At 45.9% G+C, this 27,380-nt stretch overlaps 2 protein-coding genes across 5 annotated transcripts in view; both read right to left on the minus strand.

Annotated features, from left to right (window-relative positions):
- Positions 1–16,230, minus strand: part of LOC129839514 (adhesion G protein-coupled receptor E5-like) — a 46,814-nt gene extending 30,584 nt beyond the window's left edge. The window contains exons 1-2 of the mRNA XM_055907020.1: positions 16,008–16,230; positions 4,118–4,351 (exon numbers count right to left, since the gene is read on the minus strand). Coding sequence (XP_055762995.1) covers positions 4,118–4,351; positions 16,008–16,038 — 265 coding nt within the window. The 5' untranslated portion in view covers positions 16,039–16,230. The remainder of the gene's footprint in view (positions 1–4,117; positions 4,352–16,007) is intronic.
- The window catches only part of LOC129839513 (adhesion G protein-coupled receptor E5-like), a 98,066-nt gene that overhangs the window by 32,653 nt on the left and 38,033 nt on the right, over positions 1–27,380 (minus strand). For 3 of the 4 annotated variants that reach the window (XM_055907018.1, XM_055907019.1, XM_055907017.1), the window contains 3 exons: positions 20,363–20,534; positions 20,187–20,288; positions 17,604–19,997 (listed from right to left, as the gene is read on the minus strand). In XM_055907018.1, coding sequence (XP_055762993.1) covers positions 19,956–19,997; positions 20,187–20,288; positions 20,363–20,534 — 316 coding nt within the window. In that variant the 3' untranslated portion in view covers positions 17,604–19,955. Of the gene's footprint in view, positions 1–17,603; positions 19,998–20,186; positions 20,289–20,362; positions 20,535–27,380 lie in introns of those variants that run through there. The other variant, XR_008757041.1, reaches the window with a different exon arrangement.

Genomic DNA, 27,380 nt, shown 5'->3' on the forward strand with positions numbered 1-27,380 from the left:
CAGTTTATATAGTCCCTTACTGATCATCATTATCCAGGCTTACACAGTAAAACTGAACCTAGACCTGTCCTTATGGGGTGGTTTGCACAGCAGTGACCTCTGTTTGGGGCAGTAGTATTGAGAACAGTGAGGATAGTGACCTCTGTTTAGGGCAGTAGTATTGAGAACAGTGAGGGTAGTGACCTCTGTTTGGGGCAGTAGTATTGAGAACAGTGAGGATAGTGACCTCTGTTTAGGGCAGTAGTATTGAGAACAGTGAGGATAGTGACCTCTGTTTGGGGCAGTAGTATTGAGAACAGTGAGGGTAGTAACCTCTGTTTAGGGCAGTAGTATTGAGAACAGTGAGGGTAGTGACCTCTGTTTGGGGCAGTAGTATTGGGAACAGTGAGGGTAGTGACCTCTGTTTAGGGCAGTAGTATTGAGAACAGTGAGGGTAGTGACCTCTGTTTGGGGCAGTAGTATTGGGAACAGTGAGGGTAGTGACCTCTGTTTGGGGCAGTAGTATTGGGAACAGTGAGGGTAGTGACCTCTGTTTAGGGCAGTAGTATTGAGAACAGTGAGGGTAGTGACCTCTGTTTGGGGCAGTAGTATTGAGAACAGTGAGGGTAGTGACCTCTGTTTAGGGCAGTAGTATTGAGAACAGTGAGGGTAGTAACCTCTGTTTGGGGCAGTAGTATTGAGAACAGTGAGGATAGTGACCTCTGTTTAGGGCAGTAGTATTGGGAAAAGTGAGGGTAGTGACCTCTGTTTAGGGCAGTAGTATTGGGAACAGTGAGGGTAGTGACCTCTGTTTGGGGCAGTAGTATTGAGAACAGTGAGGATAGTGACCTCTGTTTAGGGCAGTAGTATTGGGAAAAGTGAGGGTAGTGACCTCTGTTTGGGGCAGTAGTATTGAGAACAGTGAGGGTAGGGACCTCTGTTTGGGGCAGTAGTATTGAGAACAGTGAGGGTAGTGACCTCTGTTTAGGGCAGTAGTATTGAGAACAGTGAGGATAGTGACCTCTGTTTAGGGCAGTAGTATTGGGAACAGTGAGGGTAGTGACCTCTGTTTGGGGCAGTAGTATTGAGAACAGTGAGGGTAGTGACCTCTGTTTGGGGCAGTAGTATTGGGAACAGTGAGGATAGTGACCTCTGTTTAGGGCAGTAGTATTGGGAAAAGTGAGGGTAGTGACCTCTGTTTAGGGCAGTAGTATTGAGAACAGTGAGGGTAGTGACCTCTGTTTGGGGCAGTAGTATTGAGAACAGTGAGGGTAGTGACCTCTGTTTGGGGCAGTAGTATTGGGATCAGTGAGGGTAGTGACCTCTGTTTGGGGCAGTAGTATTGAGAACAGTGAGGGTAGTGACCTCTGTTTGGGGCAGTAGTATTGAGAACAGTGAGGATAGTGACCTCTGATTAGGGCAGTAGTATTGAGAACAGTGAGGATAGTGACCTCTGTTTGGGGCAGTAGTATTGAGATCAGTGAGGATAGTGACCTCTGTTTAGGGCAGTAGTATTGAGAACAGTGAGGGTAGTGACCTCTGTTTGGGGCAGTAGTATTGAGAACAGTGAGGGTAGTGACCTCTGTTTGGGGCAGTAGTATTGAGAACAGTGAGGGTAGTGACCTCTGTTTGGGGCAGTAGTATTGGGAAAAGTGAGGGTAGTGACCTCTGTTTGGGGCAGTAGTATTGAGAACAGTGAGGGTAGTGACCTCTGTTTGGGGCAGTAGTATTGAGATCAGTGAGGTTAGTGACCTCTGTTTAGGGCAGTAGTATTGAGAACAGTGAGGGTAGTGACCTCTGTTTGGGGCAGTAGTATTGGGAACAGTGAGGGTAGTGACCTCTGTTTGGGGCAGTAGTATTGGGAACAGTGAGGATAGTGACCTCTGTTTGGGGCAGTAGTATTGGGAACAGTGAGGGTAGTGAACTCTGTTTGGGGCAGTAGTTGGGGATCAGTGAGGGTAGTAACCTCTGTTTGGGGCAGTAGTATTGGGAACAGTGAGGATAGTGACCTCTGTTTGGGGCAGTAGTATTGAGAACAGTGAGGATAGTGACCTCTGTTTGGGGCAGTAGTATTGGGAACAGTGAGGATAGTGACCTCTGTTTGGGGCAGTAGTATTGGGATCAGTGAGGGTAGTGACCTCTGTTTGGGGCAGTAGTATTGAGAACAGTGAGGATAGTGACCTCTGTTTGGGGCAGTAGTTGGGGATCAGTGAGGGTAGTAACCTCTGTTTGGGGCAGTAGTATTGGGAACAGTGAGGATAGTGACCTCTGTTTGGGGCAGTAGTATTGAGAACAGTGAGGATAGTGACCTCTGTTTGGGGCAGTAGTATTGGGAACAGTGAGGATAGTGACCTCTGTTTGGGGCAGTAGTATTGGGATCAGTGAGGGTAGTGACCTCTGTTTGGTGCAGTAGTATTGAGAACAGTGAGGGTAGTGACCTCTGTTTGGGGCAGTAGTATTGAGAACAGTGAGGATAGTGACCTCTGTTTGGGGCAGTAGTATTGGGAACAGTGAGGATAGTGACCTCTGTTTGGGGCAGTAGTATTGAGAACAGTGAGGGTAGTGACCTCTGTTTGGGGCAGTAGTTTTGGGAACAGTGAGGGTAGTGACCTCTGTTTAGGGCAGTAGTATTGAGAACAGTGAGGGTAGTGACCTCTGTTTGGGGCAGTAGTATTGGGAACAGTGAGGATAGTGACCTCTGTTTGGGGCAGTAGTATTGAGAACAGTGAGGGTAGTAACCTCTGTTTGGGGCAGTAGTATTGAGAACAGTGAGGGTAGTAACCTCTGTTTGGTGCAGTAGTATTGGGAACAGTGAGGATAGTGACCTCTGTTTGGGGCAGTAGTATTGAGAACAGTGAGGGTAGTGACCTCTGTTTGGGGCAGTAGTATTGGGAACAGTGAGGATAGTGACCTCTGTTTGGGGCAGTAGTATTGAGAACAGTGAGGGTAGTGACCTCTGTTTAGGGCAGTAGTATTGAGAACAGTGAGGGTAGTGACCTCTGTTTGGGGCAGTAGTATTGAGAACAGTGAGGGTAGTAACCTCTGTTTGGGGCAGTAGTATTGAGAACAGTGAGGGTAGTAACCTCTGTTTGGGGCAGTAGTATTGGGAACAGTGAGGATAGTGACCTCTGTTTGGGGCAGTAGTATTGGGAAAAGTGAGGGTAGTGACCTCTGTTTGGGGCAGTAGTATTGGGAAAAGTGAGGGTAGTGACCTCTGTTTAGGGCAGTAGTATTGAGATCAATGTACAACGTAAAACACCAAATAATGCATGCAGAGCAGAATTAGGCCGATACCCGCTAATTATGAAAATCCAGAAAAGAGCCGTTAAATTCTACAACCACCTAAAAGGAAGTGATTCCCAAACCTTCCATAACAAAGCCATCACCTACAGAGAAATTAACCTGGTGAAGATCCCCCTTAGCAAACTAGATGTCACGTCCTGACCATAGAAAGGCTTTATTTTCTATGGTGGAGTAGGTCAGGGCGTGACTGGGGGGTGTTCTAGTTAATTATTTCTATGTGTTGTCTAGTTTTTGTATTTCTATGTTGGCCTGGTATGGTTCCCAATCAGAGGCAGCTGTTTATCCTTGTCTCTGATTAGGGATCATATTTAGGTAGCCTTTTTCCCACCTGTTGTTTGTGGGATCTTGTTTTTGTATTGTTGCTTTTGAGCCCTACAAAGCTGTACGTTCGTTTTTTTGTTTCTCTTTATTGTTTTGTTGCTGGTTCACATTTGAATAAAATATGATGAACCCAAATCACGCTGTGCCTTGGTCTACCCATTTCGACGAGGTTTACACTAGAATGCTATCTGGCCCTCAACAGAGAGTACACAGTGGCAGAATCCCTGACCACTGTGACTGACCAAAACTTAAGGAAATCTTTGACTATGTAAAGACTCAGTGAGCATAGCCTTGCTATTGAGAAAGGCCGCTGTAGGCACACCTGGCTCTCAAGAGAAGACAGGCTATGTGCACACTGCCCACTAAATGAGGTGGAAACTGAGCTGCACTTCCTAACTTATATATGACCATGAACTGAGACCCTCGCATCACACACACACACACACACACACACACACACACACACACACACACACACACACACACACACACACACACACACACAAATACTCACCAGTACACTGTCCAGAAAAGGTGAAGTTGACAGTCGTTGTGGATTTGAACCCAGGTAGACACTGACAGTAGAAGCTCCCCTGTGTGTTGTAACACGTGGTATTACTTCCACAGGGTGAGGCACTGTCCCACTCTTTACACTCATCTGTATCAACACATTGTTTTCTTGTTTTGAATATGAAGCCCAGGCCGCAATCTCTGGCCTCTAGATTCCCCAGTAGACTGAAATGAAGACCTGTGAGGAGAGAGAGAGAGAAAGAGAGAGAGCGAGAGAGAGAGAGAGAGAGAGAGAGAGAGAATAAAGAGATATTCAACCACATAACCACTTTAAGCTTAGACTCTTTTAAGACAATGTGCACATCCCAAATTAAACCATATTTCCTATATAGGGCACCATTAGTCAAAAGATGTTCACTATAGGGAATAGGGTGCATTTGGGACACATCCAATATATCAATTAGTGATAGCCATGGGATATAGAACTACTAGTAATACTAAGCCTGTTATTGTCCAGAATGTATTCTTTCTGATGTCACAGTGTAAAGTGTTCCAACAAGAGGGAACCTATCAACAAAGCCATGTGGGATTGTTACTCAACGTCACACTAATTTATGGTTTAAAGCCCTCAGATTGAACTCTGGACTTCAAAGCCAGTTCCACTATTTATTTGTATTCTTCCCCAATCAGGGACTGATTTAGGAACTCTCATTTTCATTGCAAAGTGAATTTCGTTTGGAGTAAAACGTTTCTGTTACTAAACGTTTTGCAACACTTTACAACTGTTTGCTACGGTCTTCATCTGAATGAACAGGCCGACAACCAGGGATGGAAGTTACAGATTTTGGGCACTTGTCAGCCAGGCTGGTAGATTATTATTAGCCCGGGTCCAAAATATGTGCCATGAAATATTTTAAAATACAAATTGTCACAGACAGGCTAGTTTGGGAAATGTTCTACTAGCCAGATCTGAAAAGTACTAGCCTTGGACTAGCTTCAATCCCATCCCTGTCAACACCACAGTACTCTGGACCTCGTTGGGATGCAAAAAAGTTTCTTCTTTATATTTCTGCATCCCAAATGCCACTCTATACCGTAGGCTACTGTCCTATAGGCCCATGGGTATAATCACCAGTAAAATACTTGTTCTCCACAATCCAAGATGGCGTAGCAGTCGGACGTGTGTTTGTCCTGTCTTGTCCCGTGTAAATAGTCCTCGTATTTTTCGTATACATTTCGTATATATTTTAATTTCACTTTCCATCTAGGAACTGGGAACTGAATATACATTCCTACATTCCGCATTCCGCCTCACCCAATGTGGTACGGACCTGCTATTTTTTATACTTTAGAACCGTAACCCCAATCAGAAGCTAGCCAGATAACTAGCTACTAGCTAGTAGTCAGTTAGCCACTGCTGCGGTCTTCACCCTTAACTCGGACACAGCCAGCTTCAGCTCGGGCCAATACCTGCAAGTCTGCAAGCGCGATATCAACCCAGAGCATATAGGACTGATTTTTCTCTACCACATCACCGGATTTCCTGACGCAAGCTCTGGACAATTACACCGTATCATCACAGCTAGCTAGCTGCAACCGAGTGGCTACTACTGGCTAACACCTCTGTCCCGAAGCAAGCACCAGTTAGCCTTGAGCTAGCCTCGAGCTAGGCCCATCTGCCGGCTAGCCGAAGAGGTCTACCAGCGAATTCTTGGGCTACAATACCTCTTTTGCCAATTGGACTGGACCTTTTTTGCCGACACAGAGCCCTGCCAATCCATCACAACTGGTCTAAATCAGCTACAAGCTAATTTAGCCATTTTTTTGCCGCTGCTAGCAGCTTTTTACCTTCTGCACAGACACCAGCCCTGTTATTAGCCTGGATATTACTCACCAATTTACCAGCATCGGACTGTCTCTCGACAACAACGCCGGATTCCTGCCGTAATCCCTGAGCCACTACTTCTGATCCTCACAGCTAGCTTGCAGCTAGCGCAGCTAGCGCCACTGCCACGAAGCTAGCACCAGTTAGCAAACACAATTCTACAATTCACAACCTCTCTTTCGCCATCGCCATCTGGCTTGGATTCTCTGTCGACACGACCACGTCTGAGCAGACCCCCTCCGTCTGAGCAGACCACCCCCCGGGCTACTAACTTTAAACGCCGCGTGCTAGCTTAGTGGAGGCCTCCCTGCTCCATCTACGGCTGCCCCCTGGACACTATGATCACTCGGCTACATAGCTGATGCCTGCTTGACTGTCCATTAATTCACGGTACTCCATTCTGTTTATTTGTGTTTTATCTGTCGGCTCTGTGCTTTAACTCAGGATCTGTGTGTAGTTAATCCGACCCTCTCTGCCTAGTCGTCGCCATTTTTACCTGTTGTTGCTGTGTTAGACTAGCACCCTGTTATTGCTGCTGTTATCTTACCTGTTGTTTTAGCTAGCTCTCCCAATCAAGACCTGCAATCACTTTATGCCTTATTGTATGTCTCTCTCAAATATCAATATGCCTTGCATACTGTTGTTCAGGCTAGTTATCATTATCATTGTTTTGGTTTGCAATGGACCCCGTAGTTCCACTCTCCGTACCTCTGATACCTCCTTTGTCCCACCCCCCACACATGCGGTGACCTCACCCATTGAGACCAGCATGTCCAGAGATACAACCTCTCTTATCATCACCCAGTGCCTGGGCTTGCCTCCGCTGTACCCGCGCCCCACCATACCCCTGTCTGCACATTATGCCCAGAATCTATTCTACCACGCCCATAAATCTGCTCCTTTTATTCTTTGTCCCCAACGCTCTAGGCGACCAGTTTTGATAGCCTTTAGCCGCACCCTCATCCTACTACTCCTCTGTTCCTCGGGTGATGTGGAGGTAAACCCAGGCCCTGCATGTCCCCAGTCACCCTCATTTGTTGACTTCTGTGATCGAAAAAGCCTTGGCCTCATGCATGTCAACATCAGAAGCCTCCTCCCTAAGTTTGCCTTACTCACCGCTTTAGCACACTCTGCCAACCCTGATGTCCTTGCCGTGTCCGAATCCTGGCTTAGGAAGGCCACCAAAAATTCTGAGATTTCCATACCCAACTATAACACTTTCCGTCAAGATAGAACTGCAAAAGGGGGAGGAGTTGCAATCTACTGCAGAGATAGCCTGCAAAGTTCTGTCATACTCTCCAGGTCTATGCCCAAACAGTTCGAACTTCTAATTTTAAAAATTAATCTCTCCAGAAATAAGTCTCTCACTGTTGCCGCCTGCTACCGACCCCCCTCAGCTCCCAGCTGTGCCCTGGACACCATCTGTGAATTGATCGCTCCCCATCTAGCTTCAGAGTTTGTTCTGTTAGGTGACCTAAACTGGGATATGCTTAACACCCCGGCAGTCCTACAATCCAAGCTTGATGCCCTCAATCTCACACAAATCATCAAGGAACCCACCAGGTACAACCCTAAATCCGTAAACATGGGCACCCTAATAGACATTATCCTGACCAACCTGCCCTCCAAATACACCTCTGCTGTCTTCAATCAAGATCTCAGCGATCACTGCCTCATTGCCTGTATCCGCCACGGGTCCGCGGTCAAACGACCACCCCTCATCACTGTCAAACGCTCCCTAAAACACTTCTGCGAGCAGGCCTTTCTAATCGACCTGGCCCGGGTACCCTGGAAGGATATTGACCTCATCCCGTCAGTTGAGGATGCCTGGTCATTCTTTAAAAGTTACTTCCTCACCATATTAGACAAGCATGCTCCGTTCAAAAAATGCAGAACCAAGAACAGATATAGCCCTTGGTTCACTCCAGACCTGACTGCCCTCGACCAGCACAAAAACATCCTGTGGCGAACTGCAATAGCATCGAAGAGCCCCCGCGATATGCAACTGTTCAGGGAAGTCAGGAACCAATACACGCAGTCAGTCAGGAAAGCAAAGGCCAGAGTTCTGGGATACTGTAAAGTCCATGGAAAACAAGAGCACCTCCTCCCAGCTGCCCACTGCACTGAGGCTAGGTAACACGGTCACCACTGATAAGTCCGTGATAATCTAAAATTTCAACAAACATTTCTCAATGGCTGGCCATGCCTTCCTCCTGGCGACTCCAACCTTGGCCAACAGCCCCGCCCCCCCCGCTGCTACTCGCCCAAGCCTCCCCAGCTTCTCCTTTACCCATATCCAGATAGCAGATGTTCTGAAAGAGCTGGAAAACCTGGACCCATACAAATCAGCTGGGCTTGACAATCTGGACCCCCTATTTCTGAAACTGTCCGCCGCCATTGTCGCACCCCCTATTACCAGCCTGTTCAACCTCTCCTTCGTATCATCTGAGATCCCCAAGGATTGGAAAGCTGCCGCGGTCATCCCCCTCTTCAAAGGGGGAGACACCCTGGACCCAAACTGTTACAGACCTATATCCATCCTGCCCTGCCTATCTAAGGTCTTCGAAAGCCAAGTCAACAAACAGATCACTGACCATCTCGAATCCCACCGTACCTTCTCCGCTGTGCAATCCGGTTTCCGAGCCGGTCACGGGTGCACCTCAGCCACGCTCAAGGTACTAAACGATATCATAACCGCCATCGATAAAAGACATTACTGTGCAGCCGTCTTCATCGACCTGGCCAAGGCTTTCGACTCTGTCAATCACCATATTCTTATCGGCAGACTCAGTAGCCTCGGTTTTTCTAATGACTGCCTTGCCTGGTTCACCAACTACTTTGCAGACAGAGTTCAGTGTGTCAAATCGGAGGGCATGTTGTCCGGTCCTCTGGCAGTCTCTATGGGGGTACCACAGGGTTCAATTCTCGGGCCGACTCTTTTCTCTGTATACATCAATGATGTTGCTCTTGCTGCGGGCGATTCCCTGATCCACCTCTACGCAGACGACACCATTCTATATACTTCCGGCCCTTCCTTGGACACTGTGCTATCTAACCTCCAAACGAGCTTCAATGCCATACAACACTCCTTCCGTGGCCTCCAACTGCTCTTAAACGCTAGTAAAACCAAATGCATGCTTTTCAACCGTTCGCTGCCTGCACCCGCACGCCCGACTAGCATCACCACCCTGGACGGTTCCGACCTAGAATATGTGGACATCTATAAGTACCTAGGTGTCTGGCTAGACTGCAAACTCTCCTTCCAGACTCATATCAAACATCTCCAATCCAAAATCAAATCAAGAATCGGCTTTCTATTCCGCAACAAAGCCTCCTTCACTCACGCCGCCAAACTTACCCTAGTAAAACTGACTATCCTACCGATCCTCGACTTCGGCGATGTCATCTACAAAATAGCTTCCAATACTCTACTCAGCAAACTGGATGCAGTTTATCACAGTGCCATTCGTTTTGTTACTAAAGCACCTTATACGACCCACCACTGCGACCTGTATGCCCTAGTCGGCTGGCCCTCGCTACATGTTCGTCGTCAGACCCACTGGCTCCAGGTCATCTACAAGGCTATGCTAGGTAAAGTGCCGCCTTATCTCAGTTCACTGGTCACGATGGCTACACCCACCCGCAGCACGCGCTCCAGCAGGTGTATCTCACTGATCATCCCTAAAGCCAAAACCTCATTTGGACGCCTTTCCTTCCAGTTCTCTGTTGCCTGCGACTGGAACGAATTGCAAAAATCTCTGAAGTTGGAGACTTTTATCTCCCTCAACAACTTTAAAAATCTGCTATCCGAGCAGCTAACCGATCGCTGCAGCTGTACATAGTCCATCTGTAAACTACCCACCCAATTTACCTACCTCACCCCCCATACTGCTTTTATTTATTTACTTTTCTGCTCTTTTGCACACCAGTATCTCTTCTTGCACATGATCATCTGATGATTTATCACTCCAATGTTAATCTGCTAAATTGTAATTATTCAATTTATTGCCTACCTCATGCCTTTTGCACACATTGTATATAGATTCTCCTTTTTTCTACCATGTTATTGACTTGTTTATTGTTTACTCCATGTGTAACTCTGTGTTGTCTGTTCACACTGCTATGCTTTATCTTGGCCAGGTCGCAGTTGCAAATGAGAACTTGTTCTCAACTAGCCTACCTGGTTAAATAAAGGTGAAATAAATAAAAAATAAAAATAAAAAATTGCATATATTTGAATGTCTTCGTGGTGCCTACTTTTCCTGAATTTACCAAATTCACTCCATATCTCCCTAAAGGTGTGCTGCCACCTGGGTTTATGCTGTAATCTGTCCCTAAAGGTGTGCTGCCACCTGGGATTATGCAGTAATCTGTCCCTGAAGGTGTGCTGCCACCTGGGATTATGCAGTAATCTGTCCCTAAAGGTGTGCTGCCACCTGGGATTATGCAGTAATCTGTCCCTGAAGGTGTGCTGCCACCTGGGATTATGTGGTAATCTGTCCCTAAAGGTGTGCTGCCACCTGGGATTATGCTGTAATCTGTCCCTAAAGGTGTGCTGCCACCTGGGTTTATGCAGTAATCTGTCCCTGAAGGTGTGCTGCCACCTGGGATTATGCTGTAATCTGTCCCTAAAGGTGTGCTGCCACCTGGGATTATGCTGTAATCTGTCCCTAAAGGTGTGCTGCCACCTGGGTTTATGCAGTAATCTGTCCCTAAAGATGTGCTGCCACCTGGGATTACGCGGTAATCTGTCCCTAAAGGTGTGCTGCCACCTGGGATTACGCGGTAATCTGTCCCTAAAGGTGTGCTGCCACCTGGGATTATGCTGTAATCTCTTGTAGTAACTACTACTGAGTATCTGGACTAGGGAGTGAGTTTCACAAAATGTGTATTTAAACATTTATTTCACCATAGTTCACACATTTAATAACCCGTACCGACTGGTAAGGCATTCAGGATTATAGACTAGTCTTTGGTGACGGGAGAAGTGTCTGGGAAACAGCTAAACCAGAGGGTTGGGATGTGGACTTCAGCGGCTGAACGAAGAGATGCTGTGTTTGGTTGATTTCACATTCAAGTTAATGATTTCTTAAGCATCTGGTTTATGGAACTTTATTCGATAGCTCATTTACAAATTTCGCTAATTACAATTCGTTTTATAGTTGTTAAAAGTTGCTAATTAGTCGCTTCAGAAATGTCATGTTGGAGGCAGGGGTTAGGTTCTCTGTATTTGTTCAGTGTTATTTTGAGTTAAATTATATTGGAATTTTGCTCTATGTTAATTAATTTACATATTATGCTGATTAATTTATTAATATAATTCCATTAATTATTTGGGTCAAATTGTGATATACTGAATTTTAGAGAAATATTGTCACTTCTCTGGTTAATACTCGTAAGTGTTCACCCACTTTGATTTCTTCACATTTCATTGTGCTAAGAAGGTGTTAAGTTTGTCTGGAAGCAAGATGTTGCTGGTTTTCTTTTTGTAGTCTGTAATTGCCTGTAGACCCTGCCACATACGTCTCATGTCTGAGCTGTTGAATTGTGACTCCACTTTGTCCCTGTACCGACATTTCTCTTGTTTGATTGCCTTGGAGGGAAAAACTACACTGTTTATATTTGTCCATATACCCAGTCATCTTTCCATGGTTAAATGCGGTGGGTGATGATGATCATTTACATTTTATTTGTTTTGCCCTTTATTTTACCAGGTAAATTGACTGAGAACACATTCTCATTTACAGCAACGGCCTGGGGAATAGTTACAGGGGAGAGGAGGGGGCATGAATGAGCCAATTGTAATGATGATGCTAATGATGATGATAGTAGTGATAGGGATGACGATGATGATGACGATGATGATGATAGTAGTGATGATGATGATGATGATTAGTATTACTAGTATTAGTGAGGCTGGTGTGAGGATATCGGAGGAGGTTACTGGTATTGTTTCTAATGTCATACTGTCATTTATTCTCAACAAGGGGGAGCCTATCAACATGTGGGATTTTTAATATTCTACTGATCTCAAAATTGTTCAAATTTGATATTTTAGCTAGGTTACTAAACTGAAGTTTAGTAGAGAAGACAGAGATATTATAACTAGGTTACTAAACTGAAGTATAGTAGAGAAGACAGAGATATTATAGCTAGGTTACTAAACTGAAGTTTAGGAGAGAAGACAGAGATATTATAGCTAGGTTAATAAACTGAAGTATAGTAGAGAAGACAGAGATATTATAGCTAGGTTAATAAACTGAAGTATAGTAGAGAAGACAGAGATATTATAACTAGGTTAATAAACTGAAGTATAGTAGAGAAGACAGAGATATTATAGCTAGGTTAATAAACTGAAGCATAGTAGAGAAGACAGAGATATTATAGCTAGGTGTCACGTTCGTCGTAATGTGGAAGAGAGGAGGACCACGGCGCAGCGTGAAGTGAATACATTCTTCTATTTATTTAAGAAGAAACACTAACCAAACTAATACAAAACAATAAAACAACCGTGACTCTATATATAACAGTGCAGACACAGGCAACTAACACCTAGACAATCACCCAAACCCCACAATGACAAAACAGGATACCTAAATATGGTTCCCAATTAGAGACAACGACTAATACCTGCCTCTGATTGAGAACCATATCAAGCCAAACACAGAAACAGACAAACTAGACATACAACATAGAATGCCCACTCAGAACACACCCTGACCAAACAAAACATATAAACATACAAAGCAAACTATGGTCAGGGCATCACAGTAACGCCCCCCCCCCCCCCCCCCCCCAAGGTGCGGACTCCGGCCGCAAAACCTGAACCTATAGGGGAGGGTCTGGGAGGGCATCTGTCCACGGTGGCGGCTCTGGCACTGGACGTTGATCCCACTCCACCATAGTCTTAGTTCACTTTATTGGCGTCCTTTGAGCGGCGACCCTCTTGAAGGGCCCCACTGGACTGAGGAGCGCCTCTGGACTGAGGGGCGCTTCCGGACTGAGGGGCAGCTCCGGACTGACGGGCGGCTCTGGCAGCTCCTGACTGGCGGGCGGCTCTGGCGGCTCCTGACTGGCGGGCGGCTCTTGCGGCTCCTGACTGTCGGCAGGCTCTGGCGGCACCTGACTGGCGGACGGCTCTGGCGGCTCCTGACTGGCGGGCGGCTCTGGCGGCTCCTGACTGGCGGGCGGCTCTGGCGGCTCCTGACTGGCGGGCGGCTCTGGCGGCTCCTGACTGGCGGGCGGCTCTGGCGGCTCCTGACTGGCGGGCGGCTCTGGCGGCTCCTGACTGGCGGACGGCTCTGGCGGCTCCTGACTGGCGGGCGGCTCTAGGCTCAGGACAGACGGGCGGCTCTGACGGCTCAGGACAGACAGGCGGCTCAGACGGCGCTGGACAGATGGGCGGCTCAGATGGCGCTGGACAGACGGGCGGCACAGGCGGCGCTGGACAGACGGGCAGCTCAGGCGGCGCTGGACAGACGGGCAGCTCAGGCAGCACTGGACAGACGGGCAGCTCAGGCGGTGCTGGACAGACGGGAGACCCTGGCGGCGCTGGACAGATGGGAGCACCTGTAGTGAGGAGACAGAGAGACAGCCTGGTGCGAGGGGCTGCCGCCGGAGGGCTGGTGCGTGGGGGTGGCACCGGACAGACCGGACCATGGAGGCGCACCGCAGGTCTTGAGCACCGAAACTGTCTAACCCTACCTGGCTGAATGCTCCCCGTAGCCAAGCCAGTGCGGCGAGGTAGAATAGGCCGCAATGGGCTGTGCTGGCGAACCGGGGACACCATACGTAGGGCTGGTGCCATGAACCCCGGCCCGAGGAGACGCACTGGAGACCAGATGCGTTGAGCCGGCTTCATGGCACCTGGCTCGATGCCCATTCTAGCCCAACCGATACAAGGCGCTGCTATGTACCGCACCGGGCTATGCCTGCTCACCGGGGACACCGTGCGCCTCACGGCATAACACGGTGCCTGCCCGGTCCCTCTCTCTCCAAGGTATGCACGGGGAGTTTGCTCAGGTCTCCTACCTGGCTTAGCCACACTCACCGTGTGCCCCCCCCAAGACATTTTTGGGGCTGCCTCTCTGGCTTCCAGCCGCGCTTACGTGCAGCCTCCTCATACCACCGCCTCTCCGCTTTCGCTGCCTCCAGCTCAACTTTGTGGCGGCGATATTCACCAACCTGAGTTCAAGGTCCCTTGCCATCCAGAATCTCCTCCCAGGTCCAGGAGTCCTCCGATCGCTGCTGCTGCTGCTGTTGTCCGTTACCACGCTGATGTAGTACTATGTTCAAGTAGTTATGTTATGGATGTTATGGATGTAGTACTATGTTCAGGTAGTTATGTTATGGATGTAGTACTATGTTCAGGTAGTTGTGTTATGGATGTAGTACTATGTTCAGGTAGTTATATTATGGATGTTATGGATGTAGTACTATGTTCAGGTAGTTATGTTATGGATGTTATGGATGTAGTACTATGTTCAGGTAGTTGTGTTATGGATGTTATGGATGTAGTACTATGTTCAGGTAGTTGTGTTATGGATGTTATGGATGTAGTACTATGTTCAGGTAGTTATGTTATGGATGTTATGGATGTAGTACTATGTTCAGGTAGTTATGTTATGGATGTTATGGATGTAGTACTATGTTCAGGTAGTTATGTTATGGATGTAGTACTATGTTCAGGTAGTTATGTTATGGATGTAGTACTATGTTCAGGTAGTTATGTTATGGATGTAGTACTATGTTCAGGTTATGTTCTGTTATTCATTGCTGTCAGAATGTCTCTGTTTCCAGGAAGCAACACAGTAACAGGACTGACACTAGTGGGCTATCTTTAGAGCTGGGTTCTGTGTATGTGTGTATTTTTATGTGTGTGTGTGTATGTGTGTGTATGTGTGTGTGTGTATGTGAGTGTGAGTGTGTGTGTGTGTGTGTGTGTGTGTGTGTACATGAGTTTGTGTGTGTGTGTGTGTATGTGTGTATGTGTATGTGTGTATGTGAGTGTGAGTGTGTGTGTGTGTGTGTGTATGTGTGTGTGTTTGTATGTGAGTGTGTGTGTGTGTGTGTATGTACGTGTGTGTGTGTGTGTGTGTGTGTGTGTGTGTGTGTGTGTGTGCGCGCGTGCGTGCGTGCGTGCGTGCGTGCGTGCGTGCGTGTGTTTGTGTTTGTATCATAAAGACACTCAGTGTGTGCGAGGCCTGATGTCTATCTGAAATCTTTCAGTCATGATCTCACCCTCTACACACACACACACACTCCACAGGAAACGAAGTTGGTAGGTGACAAATTCTGTTATTTGTAAAGACACACAGAGCCTTCAGAAAGTATTCACAATCCTTTACTTTTCACATTTTGTTGTGTTTCAGCCTGAATTTAAAATGGATTAAAACTAAAACCGTCAATACACTGTCTTGTAAATAGTCTTGTAGTTTATACATGTATTAGATATGGTTGTAACATTCACACTATATCCATGGTTGTAACATTCACACTGTATCCATGGTTGTAACATTCACACTGTATCCATGGTTGTAACATTCACACTGTATCCATGGTTCTAACATTCACACTGTAACCATGGTTGTAACATTCACACTGTATCCATGGTTGTAACATTCACACTGTATCCATGGTTGTAACATTCACACTGTATCCATGGTTGTAACATTCACACTGTATCCATGGTTGTAACATTCACACTGTATCCATGGTTGTAACATTCACACTGTATCCATGGTTCTAACATTCACACTGTAACCATGGTTGTAACAGTCACACTGTATCCATGGTTGTAACATTCACACTGTATCCATGGTTGGATCATGTTTGGAATTTTCTGTAGCCAATCAACTATAACTGACAATGAATTCTGAAATACCACCTCTCTCATTTTGTCACTTTCTCACACATACACACACACACACCCCACACACACCAAAACACACACACACATACGCACAAACACAGATAGTCAAGTTCCAAAGATATCCAAGGTTAGACTCACCCAGAATAAGAAGCAGAGTTCTGGACCCCATCTCAAAGACAGACTGGTATTATATCCAGACAACTAGTAGGATCATAATAAAACTAGTCCCACAAGAACAATCAGTCTGAGATTAAATCTGCTTTACTGTTGAATTCAGATTGAAGAAAATCCCAGTTTAACAAGGTTTTAATTCCGTATGATAAGTGGGGAGAAAATAAATGAAATATTCTCTCTCTTTAGGAGCGACACCTCTAAGTGTGACCCACATGGAGTTAGAAACCACTGTTTAACTCTCCTCTCCCCACTCCCTCTTTCTGTTAGAGCACTCCCCCTCTCTCTCTCTTTCCCCCTCTCTCTCTCTTACTCTCATTGAGAGAAAGAGAGAGAGAGAGAGAGAGAGAGAGAGAGAGAGAGAGAGAGAGAGAGAGAGAGAGAGAGAGAGAGAGAGAGAGAGAGAGAGAGAGAGAGAGAGAGAGAGAGAGAGAGAGAGAGAGAGAGAGAGAGAGAGAGAGAGAGAGAGAGAGAGAGAGAGAGAGAGAGAGAGAGAGAGAGAGAGAGAGAGAGAGAGAGAGAGAGAGAGAGTTATTCAACCAGACAACCACTTTAAGTTTAGGCTCTTTTAAGACAATGTGTACATCCCAAATGAAACCAAATACCCTATATAGGGCACCATTAGACAAAAGATGTTCATTATAGGGAATAGGGTGCCTTTTGGGACACATCCAATATATCAATTAGTGATCGCCATGGGATATAGAACTACTAGTAATACTAAGCCTGTTATTGGTCCAGAATGTATTCTTTCTGATGTCACAGTGTAAAGTGTTCCAACAAGAGGGAACCTATCAACAAACCATGTGGGATTGTTACTATTCTACTGATCTACATGTTGCTGCCAATACAGGGATCTACTGTATAGAAACTGAAGTAGGACAGAAGTCATTAGAGAAGAGATCTACTGTATAGAAACTGAAGTAGGACAGAAGTCATTAGAGAAGGGATCTCAGGGTGGACACTCACCATGGTCTGAGTAGGCCTCAACACATTCAGGTTCGACACAACTAAACATGCACGTCCTGCTATCGTGGATCTATATGATTCATATCACTGTGTGAATGTGGATGTCTTTTCAAAAGGTTAACACACACACACACACATGCAAACACAAACACACACACACACACACACACACACACAGACACATACACACACACACGCACACACACACACGCAAACACAAAAACAAACACAAACACACACACACAGACACACACATACACACACACGCACACGCACACACACACATGCAAGCACAAAAACCAACACAAACACACACACACACACACACAAACATGCAAACACAACAACAAACACAAACACGCTAATGCCGCTATTATTCTGTTGTATTTAAGTTTTTCTTTTTGTGTCTCTATAATTCTAGTCCCAGAAGCTTATTGGCCTTGGTGGGTGGGTGGGTGGGTGTGTGTGTGTGTGTGTGTGTGTGTGTGTGTGTGTGTGTGTGTGTGTGTGTGTGTGTGTGTGTGTGTGTGTGTGTGTGTGTGTGTGTGTGTGTGTGTGTGTGTGTGTGTGTGGTAAGAAGACATCTACAGTAGGTTATTTGTAGCAACGCTTTATTGTGGCTAAAGCTACTGAGACATACCCACTCTCTCTCTCGCTCTCTCTCACACACACACACACACACACACACACACACACACACACACACACACACACACACACACACACACACACACACCACACACACAACAGACACACAGTCAAGTACAACACTAAATGCTTACATTCAGAACGGTGTTGATAAAGGACATGAAAAGAGTACGTTCTCTAAAAGTATAAAATACACAACTTGTCGAAGTAAAAGTGCAACAGAATAGAATAAAAAACATACAACATTGAATGTAGACTTTGGTAAGATTGTTTTAAGACTCTACTTTATCTCCATGGTTATTCTGAGACCAACGTCTAGGGTGGCACCTTAAAGGGGCAGTCTGGGACTCAAAAAGCAACAAACCGGTCGTCCCACCACTTGTTGTGGTTAACAGCTGAGGGATGGGACTGGAGAAATGTAACCACTCTCAAAATCACAGATGGATCTCTGGATGCAAGGACTGACCATCCATGAGATCAACATGATAGTTTTAACCATGTTTTGAACCTTTACATCGTGTACAAACAATGGAGAAAAACAAGCTTATAGTTGGGGTTCTGATGGGGAACGACAGTTGACCTGGTCACAAGGCAGTTATAAGTTATATTCTTCAATGTTCTGATGGGGAATGACAGTTGACCTGGTCACAAGGCAGTTATAAGTAATATTCTTCAATGTTATGATGGGGAACGACTGTTGACCTGTTTACAAGGCAGTTTTAAGTAATATTCTACAAGAACCAAGAGCAATAAATCACTAATTTAAAAGTAACAAAACTGGATGTACCAATCCTGGATGGCCCCTTTAAGTTAGGTTTTGTTTTGTTAAAGCTGATCCTAGATCTGTGACTAAGGACCACTAACATGGCTGAACTATACAGTAATTTACTGTATTCTGACCCTAGATCTGTGCCTAAGGATCTCTAACATGGCAGAACTGTACAGTACATTGTTACTACTTTATTCCTAAACCTATACAACTATTGAAACAACTTTAACCCAACACCTAGCAACCTCGTAAAGCTGTTTGGATCTCTTGGCGTAACGGCTAATTTGTTAGGTTAACAGTTGCTGGACACAGGTTTAAGTCCCGGTCAGGGCAACCCCCTGAATTGCTACACTATATATTGTTGGCCAGTGATAAACAAACCAATGGTTTTAAGATGGAGCCATGAGTGACAATCCCTGTTGGAGAATCCAGATTTCCTGTTTATTCCCTCCTGATTCTGGAAATCTTCCCACTGGGATTTCTAAAACACCTGTTGATAAATGCTGTTTTTGGACAAAGGCACTGCAAGTGTTCACAACAAATCTTATATTATCTCATTATATACATAGAGGAGACCATGGTAACACTTTAAAATAACTATCATGAATAAACCTTTTAACGATTTATAAACTATTTACAATTAAATTTGTTAACATTTATAAGAATGTGTAAATATTACCATTCTTCCATTCCGTAAAAATGTACAACATTTATAATAATTTATAAACGTGTATATTCATTTATAAAGGCTTATTCTTACAAGTTATTAATAAAGTGTTAAAGAACAATACAACTTTACAGTATAACACTCCATTAGGTCACAACTAACACATATCTTCACATAATGTTTTTCTAAATCCCTCTGGATTTATTTGCGTAGAAAAGTCACCTTATCTTGTGCTCTTGGTAATAAATATTACTATAAATCTATGTAAAATAGTACCTTTCTTTTGTGGTTGTGATAAGTACATAAAGAGGAAATTAATTTCTATTGGATGACATAAATATCAAATAACTTTGATTGGATGACATAAAGATAATATAACTTCTGATTGGATGACATAAATATCATATAGATTCCTATTGGATGACATAAATATCATATAACTTTGATTGGATGACATAAAGATAATATAACTTCTGATTGATAAGACATTGATTAACATAAAGTTTGATATGAAGTGTCTAATCAGGGATGTAACTGAAGGATTTTGGGCACTGGCCAACCTGGCTAGTGGACTAACATTTTTACTATCAGGCGGGCTAGGTGGACACATGTTCTACTAACCTGGCCTGAACAGTACTATCCTCGGGCTGAGTGTTTCTGGGTTGTCACTATCTGGCCAAGACACTAAATCAGAAACCCTGCCCATTTCTACAATGTATCTTAACCACACTGCTAAACGCAAAGCTTTGTTTTCATAAATGTTTAGGATATCGACCACTTTGACTTTACAGTTTGGCCGTCTAGTGGGAACATTTGTCATGGGAGGGGGAGTAAAGAGGTGCATTATGGGGGTTTGGTGACGTCATATCTGCGACTCCCCCGTGTTCTCTGCGCTCCTTGACCCCTAGGACAGACAAAGGTCAAAGGACAGAGGTTAACTTAATGAAAGTGGTTTGTGTATGATTGTACGTGTGTGTGTGTGTGTGTGTGTGTGTGTGTGTGTGTGTGTGTGTGTGTGTGTGTGTGTGTGTGTGTGTGTGTGTGTGTGTGTGTGTGTGTGTGTGTGTGTGTGTGTGTGTGTGTGTGTGTGTACCTGGGATTGGCTGGAGGAAGGGTTGGTAGTGCTGACCTCTGAGTATCTCTTCTTCTGTGGTGTGCAGATACAGGACAGCAGCTTGCAATACTCCTCTCTAACCTGATGAGGGCAGCAGAGCACAGTGTTACACACACACACACACACACACACACACACACACACACACACCATACCGTTTTGTTCAGTAGGCAGTGCATGATGAACAGCAGTGCTCCCTGTAGAGAGTTGAGGATAGTGAAGAGATATGTCATGACCACTGTCCCCTCCTCTTGGAACTGGAACACTCCAAATATCCACATAGTACCCAACACACACAGCTGGGCCACTGCTGTCACTGTGAACACCCTGGAGAGAGAGGGGGAGGAGGAGGGGGAGGAAGGGAGGAGAAGGGAGGGAGAGGGGAGAGGGGGAAGGAAGGGGAAGGAGGGGGAGAGGGAGGAGGAGGAGGAGGAGGGCGAAGGAGGAGCGAGGGGAAGGAAAGAGGAGGGAGGGGGAGGAGGAAGGAAGAGAGGGATGAAGAGGGAGAGAGGGAGGAGAAGTGAAGAGAGGGATGAGGAGGGAGAGAGGGAGGAGGAGGGAAGAGAGGGAGGAGGAGGGAGAGAGGGAGGAGAAGTGGAGAGAGGGAGGAGGAGGGAGAGAGGGAGGAGAAGTGAAGAGAGGGAGGAGGAGGGAGAGAGGGAGGAGGAGGGAAGAGAGGGAGGAGGAGGGAGAGAGGGAGGAGAAGTGGAGAGAGGGAGGAGGAGGGAGAGAGGGAGGAGAAGTGAAGAGAGGGAGGAGGAGGGAGAGAGGGAGGAGGAGGGAAGAGAGGGAGGAGGAGGGAGAGAGGGAGGAGGAAGGAAGAGAGGGAGGAGAAGTGAAGAGAGGGATGAGGAGGGAGAGAGGGAGGAGGAGGGAGAGAGGGAGGAGAAGTGGAGAGAGGGAGGAGGAGGGAGAGAGGGAGGAGAAGTGAAGAGAGGGAGGAGGGAGAGCTAAACAGTTGTTTTCTAACTCCATCACACAGAGAGGTCTCTCTCCTAAAGAGAGGGAACATTGTATTTCGTTAATAACATCTGCTTCCCATCATTATATACCCCTGCTCACCATTGCTATTCACATCTACTCCCCATCATTAATAACACCTGCTCCCCATTGTTATGCAAAACTGCTCCCCATCATTATGCAAACCTGCTCCCCATTGTTATGCACACCCACTACCCATCATTAAGCACACCTGCTCCCTATATTTATGCACATCTGCTCCCGAACGTTATTAGCACCTGCTCCGCCTTGTTATGCACACCTGCTCCCCATCGTTATGCACACCTGCACCCCATCGTTATGCACCACTGCTTCCCATCGTTATGCAAACCTTCTCCCCATCATTATGTACACCTGAACTTCATCATTACGCACACCTCCTCCACATCTTTACGCACACCTACTCCCCATCGGTAATAACACCTGCTCCCCATTGGTCATAACATCTGCTCCCCATCATTATATACCCCTGCTCCCCATTGTTATTCAATTCAATTCAATTTTATTTTATATAGCCCTTCGTACATCAGCTAATATCTCGAAGTGCTGTACAGACACCCAGCCTAAAACCCCAAACAGCTAGTAATGCAGGTGTAGAAGCACGGTGGCTAGGAAAAACTCCCTAGAAAGGCCAAAACCTAGGAAGAAACCTAGAGAGGAACCAGGCTATGAGGGGTGGCCAGTCCTCTTCTGGCTGTGCCGGGTGGAGATTATAACAGAACTATGCCAAGATGTTCAAAAATGTTCATAAGTGACAAGCATGGTCAAATAATAATCATGAATAATTTTCAGTTGGCTTTTCATAGCCGATCATCAAGAGTTGAAAAACAACAGGTCTGGGACAGGTGGCGGTTCCATAACCGCAGGCAGAACAGCTGAAACTGGAATAGCAGCAAGGCCAGGCGGACTGGGGACAGCAAGGAGTCACCACGGGCGGCAGTCCCGACGCATGGTCCTAGGGCCCAGGTCCTCCGAGAGAAAGAAAGAGAGAAGGAGAAAATTAGAGAGAGCCAAGATTTTCAAAATGTTCATAAATGACAAGCATGGTCAAATAATAATCAGGAATAAATCTCAGTTGGCTTTTCATAGCCGATCATTAAGAGTTGAAAACAGCAGGTCTGGGACAGGTAGGGGTTCCATAACCGCAGGCAGAACAGTTGAAACTGGAATAGCAGCAAGGCCAGGCGGACTGGGGACAGCAAGGAGTCACCACGGCCGGTAGTCCCGACGTATGGTCCTAGGGCTCAGGTCCTCCGAGAGAAAGAAAGAGAGAAGGAGAAAATTAGAGAGAGCCAAGATTTTCAAAATGTTCATAAATGACAAGCATGGTCAAATAATAATCAGGAATAAATCTCAGTTGGCTTTTCATAGCCGATCATTAAGAGTTGAAAACAGCAGGTCTGGGACAGGTAGGGGTTCCGTAACCGCAGGCAGAACAGTTGAAACTGGAATAGCAGCAAGGCCAGGCGGACTGGGGACAGCAAGGTGTCATCATGCCCGGTAGTCCTGACATATGGTCCTAGGGCTCAGGTTCTCAGAGAGAAAGAGAGAACGAAAGAATTAGAGAGCGCATACTTAAATTCACACAGGACACTGGATAAGACAGGAGAAGTACTCCAGGTAACCAACTGACCCTAGCCCCCCGACACATAAACTACTGCAGCATAAATACTGGAGGCTGAGACAGGAGCGGTCAGGAGACACTGTGGCCCCATCCGAAGAAACCCCCGGACAGGGCCAAACAGGAAGGATATAACCCCACCCACTTTGCCAAAGCACAGCCCCCGCACCACTAGAGGGAAATCCTCAACCACCAACATTACAATCCGGAGACAAGGCCGAGTATAACCCACAAAGGTCTCCACCACAGCACAAACCAAGGGGGGGCGCCAACCCAGACAGGAAGATCACGTCAGTAACTCAACCCACTCAAGTGACGCACCCCTCCTAGGGACGGCATGAAAGAGCACCAGCAAGCCAGTGACTCAGCCCCTGTAACAGGGTTAGAGGCAGAGAATCCCAGTGGAGAGAGGGGAACCGGCCTGGCAGAGACAGCAAGGGCGGTTCGTTGCTCCAGAGCCTTTCCGTTCACCTTCACACTCCTGGGCCAGACTACACTCAACCATATGACCTACTGAAGAGATAAGTCTTCAGTAAAGACTTAAAGGTTGAGACCGAGTCTGCGTCTCTCACATGGGTAGGCAGACTGTTCCATAAAAATGGAGATCTATAGGAGAAAGCCCTGCCTCCCGCTGTTTGCTTAGAAATTCTAGGGACAATTAGGAGGCCTGCGTCTTGTGACCGTAGCGTACGTATTGGTATGTACGGCAGGACCAACTCGGAAAGATAGGTAGGAGCAAGCCCATGTAACGCTTTATAGGTTAACAGTAAAACCTTGAAATCAGCCCTTGCCTTAACAGGAAGCCAGTGTAGGGAAGCTAGCACTGGAGTAATATGATCAAATTTCTTGGTTCTAGTCAGGATTCTAGCAGCCGTATTTAGCACTAACTGAAGTTTATTTAGTGCTTTATCCGGGTAGCCGGAAAGTAGAGCATTGCAGTAGTCTAACCTAGAAGTAACAAATGCATGGATTAATTTTTCTGCATCATTTTTGGACAGAAAATTTCTGATTTTTGCAATGTTACGTAGATGGAAAAAAGCTGTCCTTGAAACAGTCTTGATGTGTTCGTCAAAAGAGAGATCAGGGTCAAGAGTAACGCCGAGGTCCTTCACAGTTTTATTTGAGACGACTTTACAACCATCAAGATGAATTGTCAGATTTAACAGAAGATCTCTTTGTTTCTTGGGACCTAGAACAAGCATCTCTGTTTTGTCCGAGTTTAAAAGTAGAAAGTTGTCAGCCATCCACTTCCTTATGTCTGAAACACAGGCTTCTAGCGAGGGCAATTTTGGGGCTTCACCATGTTTCATTGAAATGTACAGCTGTGTGTCATCCGCATAGCAGTGAAAGTTAACATTATGTTTTCGAATAACATCCCCAAGAGGTAAAATATATAGTGAAAACAATAGTGGTCCTAAAACGGAACCTTGAGGAACACCGAAATGTACAGTTGATTTGTCAGAGGACAGACCATTCACAGAGACAAACTGATATCTTTCCGACAGGTAAGATCTAAACCAGGCCAGAACTTGTCCGTGTAGACCAATTTGGGTTTCCAGTCTCTCCAAAAGAATATGGTGATCGATGGTGTCAAAGGCAGCACTAAGGTCTAGTAGCACGAGGACAGATGCAGAGCCTCGGTCTGACGCCATTAAAAGGTCATTTACCACCTTCACAAGTGCAGTCTCAGTGCTATGATGGGGTCTAAAACCAGACTGAAGCATTTCGTATACATTGTTTGTCTTCAGAAAGGCAGTGAGTTGCTGCGCAACAGCTTTTTCTAAAATTTTTGAGAGGAATGGAAGATTCGATATAGGCCGATAGTTTTTTATATTTTCCGGGTCAAGGTTTGGCTTTTTCAAGAGAGGCTTTATCACTGCCACTTTTAGTGAGTCTGGTACACATCCGGTGGATAGAGAGCTGTTTATTATGTTCAACATAGGAGGGCCAAGCACAGGAAGCAGCTCCTTCAGCAGTTTAGTAGGAATAGGATCCAGTATGCAGCTTGAAGGTTTAGAGGCCATGATTATTTTCATCATTGTGTCAAGAGATATAGTACTAAAACACTTAAGTGTCTCTCCCGATCCCAGGCCCTCGCAGAGCTGTGCGGATCCAGGACAGCTAAGCCCTGGAGGAATACGCAGATTCAAAGAGGAGTCCGTAATTTGCTTTCTAATGGTCATGATCTTTTCCTCAAAGAAGTTCATGAATTTATTACTGCTGAAGTGAAAGCCATCCTCTCTTGGGGAATGCTGCTTTTTAGTTAGTTTCGCAACAGTATCAAAAATAAATTTTGGATTGTTCTTATTTTCCTCGATTAAGTTGGAAAAGTAGGATGATCGAGCAGCAGTGAGGGCTCTTCGGTACTGCACGGTACTGTCTTTCCAAGCTAGTCGGAAGACTTCCAGTTTGGTGTGGCGCCATTTCCGTTCCAATTTCCTGGAAGCTTGCTTCAAAGCTCGGGTATTTTCTGTATACCAGGGAGCTAGTTTCTTATGACAAATGTTTTTTGTTTTTAGGGGTGCAACTGCATCTAGGGTATTGCGCAAGGTTAAATTGAGTTCCTCAGTTAGGTGGTTAACTGATTTTTGTCCTCTGATGTCCTTGGGTAGGCAGAAGGAGTCTGGAAGGGCATCAAGGAATTTTTGTGTTGTCTGAGAATTTATAGCACGACTTTTGATGCTCCTTGGTTGGGGTCTGAGCAGATTATTTGTTGCGATTGCAAACGTAATAAAATGGTGGTCCGATAGTCCAGGATTATGTGGAAAAACATTAAGATCTACAACATTTATTCCATGGGACAAAACTAGGTCCAGAGTATGACTGTGGCAGTGAGTAGGTCCAGAGACATGTTGGACAAAACCCACTGAGTCGATGATGGCTCCGAAAGACTTTTGGAGTGGGTCTGTGGACTTCTCCATGTGAATATTAAAATCACCAAAAATTAGAATATGATCTGCTATGACTACAAGGTCTGATAGGAATTCAGGAAACTCAGAGAGGAACGCTGTATATGGCCCAGGAGGCCTGTAAACAGTAGCTATAAAAAGTGATTGAGTAGGCTGCATAGATTTCATGACTAGAAGCTCAAAAGACGAAAACGCCATTTTTTTTTTTGTAAATTGAAATTTGCTATCGTAAATGTTAGCAACACCTCCGCCTTTGCGGGATGCACGGGGGATATGGTCACTAGTGTAACCAGGAGGTGAGGCCTCATTTAACACAGTAAATTCATCAGGCTTAAGCCATGTTTCAGTCAGGCCAATCACATCAAGATTATGATCAGTGATTAGTTCATTGACTATGACTGCCTTTGAAGTGAGGGATCTAACATTAAGTAACCCTATTTTGAGATGTGAGGTATCACGATCTCTTTCAATAATGGCAGGAATGGAGGAGGTCTTTATCCTAATAAGATTGCTAAGGCGAACACCGCCATGTTTAGTTTTGCCCAACCTAGGTCGAGGCACAGACACAGTCTCAATGGGTATGGCTGAGCTGACTACACTGACTGTGCTATTGGCAGACTCCACTAAGCTGGCAGGTTGGCTAACAGCCTGCTGCCTGGCCTGCACCCTATTTCATTGTGGGGCTAGAGGAGTTAGAGCCCTATCTATGTTGGTAGATAAGATGAGAGCACCCCTCCAGCTAGGATGGAGTCCGTCACTCCTCAGCAGGTCAGGCTTGGTCCTGTTTGTGGGTGAGTCCCAGAAAGAGGGCCAATTATCTACAAATTCTATCTTTTGGGAGGGGCAGAAAACAGTTTTCAACCAGCGATTGAGTGCTGAGACTCTGCTGTAGAGCTCGTCACTCCCCCTAACTGGGAGGGGGCCAGAGACAATTACTCGATGCCGACACATCTTTCTAGCTGATTTACACGCTGAAGCTATGTTGCACTTGGTGACCTCTGACTGTTTCATCCTAACATCGTTGGTGCCGACGTGGATAACAATATCTCTATACTCTCTACACTCGCCAGATTTAGCTTTAGCCAGCACCATCTTTAGATTAGCCTTAACGTCGGTAGCCCTGCCCCCTGGTAAACAGTGTATGATCGCTGGGTGATTCGCTTTAAGTCTAATACTGCGGGTAATGGAGTCGCCAATGACTAGGGTTTTCAATTTGTCAGAGCTAATGGTGGGAGCCTTCGGCGTCTCAGACCCCGTAACGGGAGGAGTAGAGACAAGAGAAAACTCAGACTCAGACTCCGACTCGCTACATAATGGGGAGAACCGGTTGAAAGTTTCTGTCGGCTGAATGAGCGACACCGGTTGAGCATTCCAACAGCATTTCCCTCCAGAAGCCATGAGAAAGTTGTCCGGCTGCGGGGACTGTGCGGGGGGATTTATACTAACATTACTATCTGTACTTACTGGTGGCACAGACGCTGTTTCTTCCTTTCCTACACTGAAATTACCCTTGCCTAACGATTGCGTCTGAAGCTGGGCTTGTAGCACAGCTATTCTCGCCGTAAGGCGATCGTTCTCCTGTATATTATGAGTACAGCGACTGCAATTAAAAGACATCATGTTAATGTTAGTACTTAGCTTCGG

Source organism: Salvelinus fontinalis, chromosome 40, assembly GCF_029448725.1.
Source record: "Salvelinus fontinalis isolate EN_2023a chromosome 40, ASM2944872v1, whole genome shotgun sequence".
NCBI classification, from domain to species: Eukaryota; Metazoa; Chordata; class Actinopteri; order Salmoniformes; family Salmonidae; genus Salvelinus; species Salvelinus fontinalis.